The 14,661-nt window shown below is 45.1% G+C and overlaps 1 protein-coding gene across 2 annotated transcripts; it reads right to left on the reverse strand.

Annotated features, from left to right (window-relative positions):
• Nucleotides 1–9,902: 9,902 nt before the first annotated feature.
• Nucleotides 9,903–13,195, reverse strand: LOC127761493 (protein REVEILLE 1-like). Of its 2 annotated transcripts, XM_052285792.1 has the most exons (6): nucleotides 12,702–13,190; nucleotides 12,430–12,558; nucleotides 12,182–12,293; nucleotides 12,018–12,079; nucleotides 11,345–11,788; nucleotides 9,903–11,006 (listed from the first exon to the last, which is right to left on the reverse strand). In XM_052285792.1, the coding sequence occupies exons 1-6, from the start codon at nucleotides 12,720–12,722 to the stop codon at nucleotides 10,299–10,301; spliced, it is 1,476 nt and encodes a 491-aa protein (XP_052141752.1). In that variant the 5' UTR covers nucleotides 12,723–13,190; the 3' UTR covers nucleotides 9,903–10,298. The 2 variants fall into 2 exon arrangements, with proteins under 2 accessions (XP_052141752.1, XP_052141751.1); XM_052285791.1 differs by having other exon boundaries at nucleotides 12,018–12,293; nucleotides 12,702–13,195.
• Between the last annotated feature and the right edge of the window lie 1,466 nt (nucleotides 13,196–14,661).

Consider the following 14,661-nt stretch of genomic DNA (forward strand, 5'->3'; position numbering starts at 1 on the left):
TGCTTTACGGGTTATTTTCTCGGCCTCTGTATCGTCCTCGGGCAACTCCTCGCTGCTGATGAATTTGATTAGTGGGATGCGCCAGTCGTCTGTGGTTTCGATGTCGGCAATGGCGCGTTCTGCCTCGGTGACCTCCGAGCTAATGTCGGGGGTGTTCGGGCTGACTTCGCCGCTAACCTCTTTCACCGATAGCTTCGTCAGGATGTCGAGAAAAGTGCCGGGCTCGAGCGATTCTCATCTGGATGCACGTCATGCTAGGTCATCTGGCTCGACGTTGTCCTTGTGGTAGACGTGTTGGACCTCGATCACATCGAACTTTTTCTCTAGCTTCCTGACTTCTGCGAGATACTTGGATAACTCGGAGTTAGAGTATTTATAATCTTTGCGTACCTGGTTCGCGACTAGTTCTGAGTCCCCTTTGACGATTAGTCGCTTGGCCCCAAGTGTAACTGCAGCTCGTATCCCGGCGAGTAGTCCTTCGTATTCTGCAGTGTTATTAGTCGCCCTGAAGTTGAGGTGGATTGCGTGCTTGAATTGATCTCCGGAGGGAGACGTCAAGATAAATTATGCCCCTGCTCCTTGGCTGTTGAGTGCGCCATCGAACGCCATTGTCCATGTTTCATTGTCGTCTTGGTTGTCTGATTTGTTATCTGGCATAGTCCAATCGGCAACGAAGTCGGCGAGTACCTGGGACTTGATGGCTGTTCGTGGCACAAAGTAGACATCAAACTGGCTCAGCTCGACTACCCATTTCGCAATGCGGCCGACAACGTCTTTGTTTCTCACAACTTCACCAAGAGGGAAAGAGGAGACAACTGTGACTCTGTGGGCTTGAAAATAGTGGCGTAGCTTCCTTGATGTCATGATGACTGCGTAAAGCAACTTTTGCATCTGTGGGTATCTTGTCTTTGCGTCGTGGAGAGCTTCGCTGACGTAATAAACTGGTCGCTGTACTTTCTCTCTCTCGACAACAATGACAGTGCTAACGGAGTGTGGCGTGGCGACAATATGGAGGAATAATTCTTCATTAGGTTGGGGAGCAACAAGTACAGGGGGGTTTGATAGGTAGCGCTTGAGTGCAATGAATGCCTCTTCGGCTTCCTGTGTCCATACAAATTTGTCTTGTTTCTTCAACAGAGCGAAGAAAGGTTGTCCTCGTTCTCCCATCCTAGCGACGAATCTACTTAGTGCTACCATGCATCGGTTAGCTTTTGTACCTCCTTGAGTCTTGTAGGCGACTTCATGTTCTCGATTGCCTTGATCTTCTCAGGGTTTGCTTCTATTCCTCTGCCAGAGACAAGGAATCCGAGCAGCTTGCCCGACGGTACTCCGAACGTGCACTTCTCAGGATTGAGCATGAGGCGATATCGTCGGAGGTTGTCGAACGTTTCCCGCAGATCGTCAATCAATGAGTGGCCTGTCTTGGTTTTGACAACGATGTCGTCGACGTAAGCCTCGATATTGTTGCCAAGCTGGTTGCTAAGTGCGCCCTGGACCGTGCACTGGAAAGTATTCCCAGCTGTTATCAGTCCGAACGGCATCTTAACATTGCAAAATACCCCGAACGGCGTGATGAATGCTGTCTTCTCTTCGTCCTCTTTTGCCATGCTGATTTGGTGGTAGCCAGAGTAAGCGTCGAGGAAGCTCAATAACTCGCAACCGGCTGTTGAATCCACCAGTTGGTCTATTCGAGGAAGTGGAAAGTGATCCTTGGGGCATGCCTTGTTGAGGTCGGTGAAATCGATACACATCCTCCATTTTCCGTTGGCCTTCCGCACCATGACTGGATTGGCTAGCCACTCTGGATGAAGTACTTCTCTGATGAAGCCAGCTTTGAGAAGTTTGTCGAGCTCTTCTCGTATGGCTTGTTTTCGGTCTGGTGCAAATCTCCGCAGTCTTTGCTTTACTGGCTTGGCATCGGGTCGCACCATGAGTTTGTGCTCAATCACCTCCCTGGGGACCCCCGGCATGTCGGACGGCTGCCAAGCGAACACGTCAGCATTGTCGCGGAGGAAGGTGATGAGCGCGAGTTCCTATTTCTCGTTTAGTGTCGCCCCGATCTTGACGGTCTTGTCGGGGTTGGCACTGGAGAGTGGAACAATCTTGATGGCGCCGTCTGGTTTCGGCGTCTTATTTGTCTTGGTCACTTTCTTGGGTGGCTCAGTCGTGGCGGGTGGGCTGGGCGTTTGCTCGACCATGTCGAGGCTCCGCTTGTCGTATTGCACCGTCAGCTTTGCGTTTCCCTGAATAGTGATTGTTCCCTTCGGTCCCGGCATCTTAAGCACTTGATATGCGTAGTGAGATGCGGCCATGAACTTCGCAAGTGCAGTTCTCCCGATGATGGTGTTGTAAGCTGTATCGAATTCAGCAACATCAAAGGTGATCTGTTCTGTTCGGAAGTTGTTGGCTTGGCCGAAAGTCACGGGAAACGTAATCTTGCCCAAAGGTCTGGACGATGATTGGGGAGTAATTCCATGGAAGGGTTGATCAGTTGGTGTCAACTCGTTTTGCAGAATTCCCATCGTGTCCAAAGTGCTGGCAAAAAGAAGATTGATTGAGCTGCCACCGTCAATGAGAACTTGCGCTACCTTGATGTTCCGAATAGTGGGTTCGACCACGATCGGATATCGTCCTGGGATAACGGCGGTCTTGGGGTGGTCTTCTTCCGAGAACTCTATCTTCTGCTCAGACCACTTCATCTTGGGTGCAGCCCCCTGCCATGTCGAGCAGACTTCACGTTCCACTTTCTTGTATTCTCGCTTGGAGGAATACGTTGTGGAACCGCCGAAGATGTGTGAGACGTGGAGGTCGGAGTCTGGATACGCTGAGTCCGGTTCGTGAGGAGCCATCTCTTCGTTCGTCTCGACAACGCGTACTCGCTTGCCTTTTTCAAATGCCATGTGCTTCTCGAGCGACTTTTTGAAAACAAGGCAATCTTCCAGAGAATGTCTGTCCGTCTTGTGTATGGGGCACCATGATTTCTTTGTGTCGCTGCTTTGTGGGTCTGGGCGTTTGGAAGGGTTCGCGTATTCTGCTGCGAGGACTTCCGCTTGAGCTTTCATTTTCCCGTTTTTGTGATTTTTCTTCTTGCTTGACTCAGATGTGTCCGTGGCTGGTTTCTTCTCTCCCCGGGTCTTCGGCCTATCGTTCTTGCGTCTTAGCGCATCATCAGCGTGGGCGCACCGCTCAACGATCTCGAATAATCTCCGAGTGGTTGTGATGCGTCTTGTCGCCAACTCCTGGGTAGTGTAGCGATCTCTGACACCGGATTTGAAGGCGCGAATTACAGAAGCGTCGGTGATTTCAGGAATTGTGTTTCTGCACTCATTGAAACGTCGAACATATTCCCTCAATGATTCACCCGAGTTCTGTGTCAACGCGTGTAGGTCGTCTTCGATCGCGTGGCGCTTGTATGTTCCTTGGAAATTGGCGATGAATTGTTGCCACAAGTCTGCCCACAAAGAGATTGAGTAGGGAGGAAGATGCATCAGCCATGAACGTGCAGAACCCTTCAACGCGGTTGGTAAATAGTTCGCTAACGCGTTGTCGTCTGCTCCGGCAGCATAGAGTACTGTGGAGTAGACTTGAAGGAACTCCTCTGAGTCGGTGCTCCCATCATACTTTTCTATTGCTCCGGGTCGGAATCTCTCAGGCCATCGGACATCACGTAGGGAACGACCGAAAGCCCTACACCCAGCGTTTGGGGCGGTGGGTTGCTGGCGGTCGTGTGTCCTTCGTGGATGTCTGTCTGACGATGAGGAGGACGCGGATGATGACGATGACAATGGGTCGCTTGGTTTCGGCGTACGATTACGAGGATGACGGCCTGGATCCCGGGAATCCTGTCGTCATCTTCCGCTGTTGTCTTGGCGCCGATCTCTATCGTCGTCGTCGATACGGTGGCGGCCATGACCAGTATTGTCTGGCACCCGTGGTTCGCGATCGTTGTGATCGTGGTGGTTGTCGTGGTCCCGGTCCTCGTTTGAGCGGTCTCCTCGATTTCCGTTATCATGACGCCGAGAGCGATTCACGTTGTCTCGTGTGCGTCGTGCTTCCCGGCGGCCGTTGATTTGATCTCGAAGATCGCCAGTGCCGCGAGGTGGAGGGGTAGCTCGTTGAGGTGATTCCCTCCGTTCCGGATCTTCACCGTTGGCCTCGCCAGTTGGTGGCTGCTCCTGGTGTGCTGCGGTAGCGGCTTCTTCAAACGCGTTGCTGAGGTTAGTCACCGATTCCCGTAGTCGTTCTGTCCAACGCTCGAGGTCAATGTTCAGAACGGGATCGTAAGGAGTTTCCCTCAGTATCGCTTGAACGGCCCTGATGTGCTGGGCTGGAGTAGTCGATTGATTCCCTGCTTCTGCGTTGGCGTGCGCTGACGTGCCAACGTCATCGATAGCCAATACCTCCCGCGGCGCGCTCGTTGTCGATGACCCATAGTCCTTGAGGAGATGTAAGACCGATGGTTCGTGAGGATCGATATCGATTACCCCAACGAATCGATTTGAAGTTGGAGTTGCTCCTTGTTCCTTGCCGTTATCCCTGATGGGGACATATGACTTAGGAGACTGAGCTTTCATGGCGCCGAGAAAGACTTTGCAGCTCGAGAGGTCGTGATTCTTTGTCTTGTGAATAGGACAATAGACATCCCGAGTTGGATAAGTACGCTGAATTCCATGTTCTTTGCAGGCGCGAATTTCAGTACGGACGTTGAGGAAAACCCAGCAATCTTGCAGGGTGTGTTTCTTGGTTTTGTGAATAGGACACCAAGACCTTGTGGCTTCGGAAGTCATCTTTGTCGGCTCGTGGTTCATGTCAGAAGGACAAGGTTTGGCCGTATCAGAATCCTTCTTGAGCTTGGATGTCATCGATATTCCGTTCTCCGTCTCGACGGGAGGATTTTTCGACATGGAATCGCCTTGGTTCGTAGCCACTGCGTTCTCGTCTCCGGTCATTGGAGGACCGGTTGAGATCGGCGTCGTGGTGTAAACCGGAAAGACGATTTCGTCGACTTGAGTCCATACCAGCATTGTTGAAGCAGGGAGTACTTGACTGAGGCTAGTGCTGACGTTGTTGTCGACGAAGCTGGATGACATAGTAGTAGAACCTTGAGTACCAAGGCCCCCTACCTGGCGTGCCACTGTCGACGGGTGATACCCGTAAACCGGATATAGAGGGTATTGGGGTACGTTGGTACAAGGATCTACGTAGTACGACATCAAGCAAACAAAAGACAAGAATTATACTGGTTCAGGCCCCTTGACAGGTAATAGCCCTAATCCAGTTGATGTGGGATTATATGGTAAAAAACACAGGTTACAAAGAGAACAAGGGAACTTGTCGATCCGGCGAGATTGTAGTCGAGTTGATTCGACTAGCTCTCGATGACTTGGCTCCTCGCAAGCTCCAGCTTCGTAGGCTGTGGAGGTTGTGTTGGGTCTGAGATTCGATCCTAAACCCTCCCCGGGGGGGCCCTTTTATATCGCAGATGTGGAGGTCTCCTCATAGAACTCGGAGGTATCAGACCCTATACGATACGCCAACGACCCAGTTCTGCCCGAGTAGGATTCTTCCCATCTATAGATTCCGTGAAAAGTTTCCTGAGGATATACAGGAAATATCCGCATGCGCGTGGGTATGCCATATCGATATGTAACGTATATCGAAGGGTAAAGGGTATGCCTAACTCGTAACCCTAACAAATATGGCATATAAAAATTGTTAATAAAACACCAAATAGAATTCTAATGACGATTAAAAGGAGGGACGTCAGGCAGGCCGTAAAGCAAACAAGTAAAGCGGTTGCCGGGACTTCTAGAAAGTATAAAGAAAAAGTCTACATTGATAATCATTTTCGATTTTTAAAATCTCAATGACAATAAAAAGGAGAAGCAGTGAGCGGGGTGTATAAGAGTATAGTTGCAGAGCCTCCGACGGTTGACGGTACTTCTAGAAAATAAAAAATGAATTGCAACGATAGTTATGTTCGATTTTTAGAATCACAATGGCAATAAAGAGTAGGCGGCGGACGGGCTGCAGAGGGGCATAGTGGCATCGTTTGATGAGACTTTTAAAAATTATAAAAAATGAAACTACAAGTCCAATTTTTAAAGGTTCGGAACTTCTAAAAAGTAAAAAATACCAATGATAATCATGTTCGATTTTGAAATCTCAATGACAATAAAGAAGGGAGGCATCGGGCGAGCCGTAGAGGAGTACAATGGCAAAACCGCTGATGGTTTGGCGGGACTTCTGGAAAGTAAAAATGAACCCAAACTATAATTATGTTCGATTTTTAAAATCTCAATGACAATAAAAAGAAGAGATAGTGGACGGGCTGTATAGGAGTATAATGACAACGTTTGACGGGACATCTAGTAATTATAAAAACGAAACCCAACGTGACAATAAACTCTAAAAACTATAAAATCCAATTTTTAAAGGTTCCAAGAATGAATAGAAAAAGTGATAGATCGAGTAAGCAAATAAAGAATGAGATGACATAAGGGGTAGCAACTGGTGTGATTTTTAAAACTATATAATTAGAAACATAAGAATGATAAGGTTTGGTCTTTCAAAGTGTTAACAATGAGATAGCTATTCAATAAATTTTAAGGAAATCATACTTAAAAAAATATATGATTTTTTTTGCTAGCCGCGCAATTGCGCGGGCCACCCAACTATTTATATTATTAAAACAGCTTTGAAAGGAGCCACCACGTTCGCTCTGGGGCTAGAAATTTCCACATTAATCGGAGGAAAAAAAGAAAATGAGAGTCCAAGTAGAAGTACAATCTAAAAATAGTTGAAATTCGGAATTAAAAATAAGCAATATTGAAAATAGTTTCTATATAAGAACCCAATACGAGATTAATCAAAATTCGAAATAAAAATAAAACAAAATCCAAAATTAGAATAGGAAAGGAGAGTCCAAGTAGAAATACAATTTAAAAATAGCTGAAATTTGGAATTAAAAATAAGCAATATTGAAAGAAGTTTCCATATAAGAACCCAATACGAGGGATTAATCAAAATTCGAAATAAAAATAAAATAAAATCCAAAATTAGAAAAGAAAAGGATAGTCCAAGTAGGAATACAATTTTAAAATAGCTGAAATTCGGAATTAAAAATAGGGAATATTAAAAGAAGAGTCCATATAAGAACACAATACGACATTAATTAAAATTGGGAGTAAAAATAAAAATAAAATCCGAAATTAGCAAAAAAAAGAATAGTTCAAATAGGAGTACAATTCAAAATTAGCTAAAATTCAGAATTAAAAAAAAGCAATATTGAGAGAAGACTCCATATAAGAACCCAATACGTGATTAATTAAAATTCAGAATAAAAAAATAATATCCAAAATTAGAAAAATTAAAAGAAATTCCCACATTAATCGGAGAAAAAGAAAAGGAGAGTCTAAGTAGAAGTACAATTCAAAAATAGCTGAAATTCGGAATTAAAAATAAGTAATATTGAAAGAGGTTTCCATATAAGAACCCAATACGAGATTAATCAAAATTCAAAATAAAAATAAAAGAAAAAAAAAGAATAAAAGAAAAAAAAAGAAGAGTCCAAGTAGAAGTACAATTTAAAAATAGCTAAAATTCGGAATTAAAAATAAGCAATATTGAATAATTTTCCATATAAGAACCCAATACGAGATTAATCAAAATTTGAAATAAAAATAAAATAAAATCTAAAATTAGAAAAGGAAAGGAGAGTCCAAGTAGAAATACAATTTAAAAATAGCTAAAATTCGGAATTAAAAATAAGGAATATTGAAATAAGTTTCCATATAAGAACCTAATAAGGAATTAATCAAAATTCAAAACAAAAATAAAATAAAATCCAAAATTAAAAAAGAAAATGAGAGTCCAAGTAGAAATACAATTTAAAAATAGTTGAAATTCGGAATTAAAAATAAGGAATAATAAAAGAAGAGTCCATATAAGAATCCAATACGAGATAAACTAAAATTTGAAATAAAAATAAATAAATCCGAAATTAGCAAAAGAAAATAAAAGAAGAGTTCATGTAGGAATACAATTTAAAATTTGCTGAAATTCGAAATTAAAAATATGCAATATTGAAAGAAGAATCCATATAAGAACCTAATACGATATTAATTAAAATTGAGAATAAAAATAAAATAATACCTAAAATTAGAAAAAATAAAAGAAAGTTCATATAGGAATACAATTTTAAAACAACTGAAATTGAAAATAAAAAATAAAAACATTCAAAGAATACAATATGATATTAACTAATTTTTTAAAAAAAAATTCTGAAATTTAAAAAAGAAAAATAAGATATCAATTAGGAATACAATTTATAAATAACTAAAATTTGTGATAAAATAAAGATATTGAAAGAAAAGACCATCTAAAACACATGACGAGATAAATTAAGTAACATGCCTATAAAGGAGTAGAGTGGTGGCGGTTGATACGAGATATAAAAATTGTTAATAAAACACCAAATATAATCCTAATGACAATTAAAAGGAGGGACGTCAGGCAGGCCGTGAAGCAAATTAGTAATGCGGTTGCCGGGACTTCTAGAAAGTAAAAAAAAACCCATTGATAATCATATTCAATTTTTAAAATCTCAATGACAATAAAAAGGAGAAGCAGCGGGGGTGTATAAGAGTATAGTTGCAGAGCCGCCGAAGGTTGACGGGACTTGTAGAAAATAAAAAATGAATTCCAACAATAGTTATGTTCGATTTTTAGAATCATAATAACAATAAAGAGTTGGCGGCGGACGGGCTATAGAGGGGCATAGTAGCATCGTTTGATGGGACTTCTAAAAGTTATAAAAAATAAAACTACAAGTCCATTTTTAAAGGTTTGGAACTTCGAAAAAAATAAAAAATACAATGATAATCATGTTTGATTTTAAAATCTCAATGACAATAAAGAAGGGAGGCAGCGGGCGAGCCGTAGAGGAGTACAATGGCAAAGCTGCTGACGGTTTGGCTGGACTTCTAGAAAGTAAAAAATGAACCCAAACGATAATTATGTTCGATTTTTAAAATCTCAATGACAATAAAGAGAAGAGACAGTAGACGAGCCGTAGAGGAGTATAATGGCAACGTTTGACAGGACATTTAGAAATTATAAAAATGAAACCCAACGTGACAATAAACTCTAAAAACTATAAAATCCAATTTTTAAAGGTTCCAAAAAGAATGAATAGAAATAATGGTAGATCGAGCAAGCAAATAAAGAAGAAGATGACACAAGGGGTAGCAACTGGTGTGACTTTTAAAAACTATATAATTAGAAACACGATGATGATAAGGTTTAGTCTTTCAAAGTCTTAAGACAATGATATAGCTATTTAATAAATTTTAAGTAAAATCATACTAAGAAAATATATAATTTTGTTTGGGTGCTAGCCGCGCAATTGCGCGGGCCACCCAACTAGTTGCTTATATTTTAGGACGGAGGTAGTACCCTATAAACATATACTTCATTCGTCCCATAATATAAGAGATTTTGGGTGGATGTGAAGCATCGTAGTACAATGAATCTGGACAATTGTCCAGATTCATTGTACTATATTTGTCACATCCACCACCTGATTCCACCGGTCATACATACACTGTGTCTTATAGTCTACGCTGCAGCTGGCTATAAATCTGTAACTCGCTACTCTTATCTCTTCTCATTTATATTATCGATATGTGTTTATTATATTATCGATACGCTACTCTTATCTCTTCTCATTTATATTATCGATATGTGTTTATTATATTATCGATACGTGTTTATACTTGGTTTATAATCTAGAATTGTACTTGCTCTAACATGGTCCAGAATGGTACTATGGTAACAAACCATGAAACCAAGTCCAGATATCTATGCTGATTCGATGCACACAAGTACAGACTACATTGCATCCAACATTTCCTCGTCTTGCCATTGCATTTTGTGGAGAGATACAAGCCTAGATTACATGTAGTTAGCCTATGGCAACCCCTGTCCGAGATTCAGGTTGATAAAAGGCAACATTGACAGCCACTCAACTCTGAACGTATTCGAGTTGGGGATAAAATTACAGGCAAAGTAAAAAAAAAAAGTACAAAAGTTGTTATCTTACAGATTATACAATACTATATCGACGAGTAAAAACTAGAATTGCTCTTCCATTTTCTGGAAAACTAAAGTGGTCTCGAGCAACATCCTAACAGCAGGACATGCCTCTTCTTCCCGCCTTAATCTCATGTCAGATTTGTCATTTGTCACCTACGAATAGTAGTACTGTGGCGTGACGTGTCCGTGCGACGAGTCAGTTGTCACAAGCACAGCCTTGTCAGCTCACCGTCGGCGACGGCCTCCTCTCCTCCGGCGGCCTCCGATCGCAGCAGCTCGCTCTCCGCCGCGCACCTCTTGTACGGCATGAAGCCCCTCTGCAGCAGGGTGACGGACGCCGAGCTCTCGCACTTGATCAGCCGTGGCGAGGCCGCCGCCTCCCTGCTGTTCCCTTGGCCACGGGACTCCGCGACGTCCGAATTCTGAGCCGCCGCCGCCGCCGGCGGTACCGCCGCCGACGATCCAAGCACGACGCTGGAGGCCGTGTTCGAGCCCGTCAGCGATCCTTCCCTCTGCGAGACTCTGAACTCTACGCCCTCTGAATCACGGTGGCACTGCTGGTTCGCAGCCGCCGCCGCCGCCGGGTAGAACAGCGCGCATGGAAGGCTCCCGTTGTAGCTGAACCATGGCATGACAGGTTGCGCGGCGAAACCATCCGATCGAGGAAGGAAGTAGAGAAACTGTTGCATGCTGCTCGGCCATGGATTCGACGAGCTCCCTTCTGGGGCAGCAGCAAAAGAAGGTACTAGTATGTTTCTGGTTGCTCTCTCAACTGAACCACTTGTTACAATGTTACTGCCATTAAGCAGGTGCAGCTGCTCTGAATCCTTAACCACTACGCTCTTTCCGAATAGCCTGAAGACTGATGCTTCTGAGGATGCTTCTTTGGCATCCGTGGTTGCAATTGACATCTGAAATTCACATTCGAAAAACAAAAACAGAATTTATTAAGGGTGCCAACAACACTAAAAGGGTATGGTTATTTTTCCATTGGCGACAATAGATCAAATTAATACCATGTAAAACTGCAGATGATCAGATTGCATATCACAATTTGATTCAGAGATACTCCTACCTAAAAGGCTAAAAAAACCAGTGTTTCTCTGAAAGTGATGTCAGAAATTCTCGACTGAAATTATTGGTCCTAAATATTGCTTTTCTGATGGGGAATATCTTGTATTCTTGCAAAATTGGAAGAACTAATGCCTTACAAAGTTGTCCAACATGTGCTGCCCACGAAAGAATATACCTTAGTATTTGGCGCCTGCATAGCCAACTCAGCAGTCGGGATGCTCGGTGAGAGGCACCCGTCCTCTCTGTCCACCGACGACGCCGGCGAGCCGCCACCGTCGACATGCTCATCCGTACCGGCGGCTGACGGAGCCAGCGACCCGCTGCCGCTCGAGTTATTCGAGAACCCACCGCCCAGGGCCTCGGTGCCTATCTGCGCCGCCGTCAGCACCGACGTCGGCGAGCCCTCCTCCTGCTCGGACAGGGACTGCATCCACAACGGCGGCTTCTCCAGCTGCCTGAGCGCCGGGACGTGCTTCTTGGCCGCGCCGTCCACCTTGCGCGGGTACGGGTGCGCCGGCTTCCTCTTCGGCCGCGGCGGAGGGATCTGGATGGCCGCCGCCGCAGCCGCGGCGGACGCGCCGCCCGAGCCGGTGTTACTCCCCGAAGATTCTCTGACGACCTGCAGAGCACCGCGCAATCACAGCGTCAGGAAACTCTGTGAAACAACCCGCAGTAAAAACATGACATCATCTGTTCTTCTCTCCCATGAAAAAAAATTGAAAAATTGGCGACTTACTTTGGGCAATCAAGTAACACAACCAATGGTTTTTTTTTGTTTGTTTGTTTTTTCATGGCAGAGATCAGAGATTTTTTGTTGTTGTTTACATGAGAACGAAAGGCTGTACGACCTTAGAGAAGAACTTCTGCGCGTGGCTACGGATTTGCACGGCAGTCTTGGTACCTATGTGCTCTGCATCCACACACAGACGAACACAAACGTTACGGCACACAGGCGAATACGGACAATTGCGATCGATCGCCATGAAAATTCGATCTGTTCGATGAGACATACCTTGTATACGGCGCCATGCGCGGCCGTGCAGCTGCAGGGCTTCCAAGAACAGCCTGTGCTCCTCGTCCGTCCACTTCTCGCGCTGCTTCGTGATCGTGTACGGCTTTCGCGCCTGGTCGGGGGCAAGCGTGCAAGGAAGGAACACAATCTTTTAAGAGGGAATCGAGCAGCCAACGAACTCAAGCACACAAGAACCGCACGGGATTTTGCAGCGGAGAAGCCGCGATTCGGGGGGAGGAGTAATTTACCTTTGGCACGTGCTCTTCCCCTGACAAATCCATGTCGCCGTAGTTCATATGGCTCCTGAGATGATCCACGGTGCTCTCGCCGCCGGCGCGATCGTCGGCACCGTTTTCGTCGGTTGCCATGGCGTTTCCCTGAATAGCACAAAACGGCCACAAAAAGAGGGGAAAAAACAGCACACGGTCAGTTCCCAGTAACATCATTTAATCCGAAAAACAAAGTTCATTCAAAAACGATCTCGCCAAGAAAAGAAACGGAAAGATCAAACTCAATTTACCTGCAAACAGGCCATCTCCATTCTGAAAAAACCGAACTCCTCCCAAACCAAACCACACTCCACAGGATCGCCACACCAAAGCCGAAAAATCAGCGCCTCCCAAACCCCGCAATCTTTGCGAGTTTTCTCCTCGATGTTGTTGATGAGGACGACGAGATGGGGGGAGATGAGGAGGAGAAGGGAACGAGGAGGCAAAGAAGCGAACGTTACGTAGGCCCCGTCGCACTAGGAGGAGGGAGGAGGGGACGGGAGAAAAAGAGCATGGCGAGACGCGCCACGTAGGACTCGATTTTTTCCGCCAAACTTTTTCCCTCGTTTTTTTTCCCTCTTCTCTTTTCTTTTGGCTGCGTTTTTTCCCCGTCTCTTTTTCTCCTTTTTCTTTATTTTTTTCCCCCTATACCTTCCTGGCGCGAAAAGAAAAATAAATAATCCGGTGGGGGAATTCGGGAAGCCGCTCGTTCTTGTGGCTGGGGATGCTCCTCCGGCAACCTCGCTGTCATGTGTTGCTAATGCGCCATTAGTAATTGCCCCCGCTCACTAAACTTGACACGCGAAGATAACTTGCAGAGTAGAGTAGTAGTAGCGACGAAAAAGAGTATTCGTTTTCGATGACGAGCATCATGTGAACATTCCTAAATCACCAAGGGCTAAATCTTATCTCCCCAAGATTAAAAAGGGCCACCTTATCGTGATGCCACGTCAACATGTATGGCAACACAAGCAGGAGCAGCAGTACTCTCTTTTATCGAGCCTCACAGAATACAGGATTGCTAGCTAGCTACTCCTACCTTATCCTGCACGGAGTACAGATACAGATCATCGAGGAATTGGAGTATTTTCCTAGTAAAAATCCTTTTGAAAATCCGAGGAAATATCTCAGCCTCTAGATTTGGAGCGGCATGCGGCCGCAACGACCGACCGCGCTCGTGTGGACGGGTCCGGTCGCAAAGATCGCCGGGTGGGGGCGAGGACTTTGGGACTTTCGCTGCGCTTTTTTGACACGTCAGGCCACGCCGCTGCTAGCGACCCACCCGAGAGGGGAGCCGCAATCCACCACCGAACTGGTGGTGTCCGGGGCCGACGCGCGTCGCGCCTCCGGAAGCCGCGCGAGCGGGGAGCGGATAGAACGATAGTAAAAACCAAGGCCGCCTTTCCCGGGTTGCTACAAATGGGCGCCTCCTGGCCACAAAGGTGTGGGGCGCGCGCCAGAAAATTCACGAAAAATCGCTGGCCATGTGTTTTTGTTGCTTTCTTTTCTCCCGGTGGATGACGCGTGGGGCCATGGCGGGACTCGTCCGAGGAGCAACATGTGGCAGTGGTTGTCTTGGTACAGGGGGCACAGGGGTGGGCCGTGGGGTGGGGGAGGGGGATGACGTGGCGGGGAGTAAAGAATAGCGTCGTGCACTCGGTGCTTCGTGGGCTCTCAGTCCTCAGACGGGGACATAATTCGGTCCACGTCATCAGATTTGTTGGGATGCAGTTAATCTGGATGCACTTTTGCTGTAGTCCTACTCCCTCCATTCCAAAATGGAATAAGTTCACTTCATGACCCTCAAAAAAGACCCAAAACCACCCTCCAAAACCACCAAGGGAGTCAAATTGCACCGGTTTCAATAGTTTGGGGGTGAAGATATCCGGTTTTACGGTTTAGGGTCATGGATTAGATTCGGGTCACTTTTGAGGGTCATGAAGTGAACTTATTCCTTCCAAAATAAGTGTAGTTTTGTATAGTTCATGTTCAACGTTTAACCGTTCGTCTTATTTGATTTTTTTATGATTAGTATTATTATTATTAGATGATAAAACATGAATAGTAATTTATGTCTGACCTTTTTTAAAAAAAATCATAAATTTATCAAATAAGATGGACGGTAAAACGTTGGACACAGATATCCACGGCTGTAATTATTTTGGGACGGAGTTAGTACTAGATTAACTTATTTAAAACAGAGAAAGTACT

This window comes from Oryza glaberrima, chromosome 2 (assembly GCF_000147395.1).
Source record: "Oryza glaberrima chromosome 2, OglaRS2, whole genome shotgun sequence".
NCBI lineage: Eukaryota > Viridiplantae > Streptophyta > Magnoliopsida > Poales > Poaceae > Oryza > Oryza glaberrima.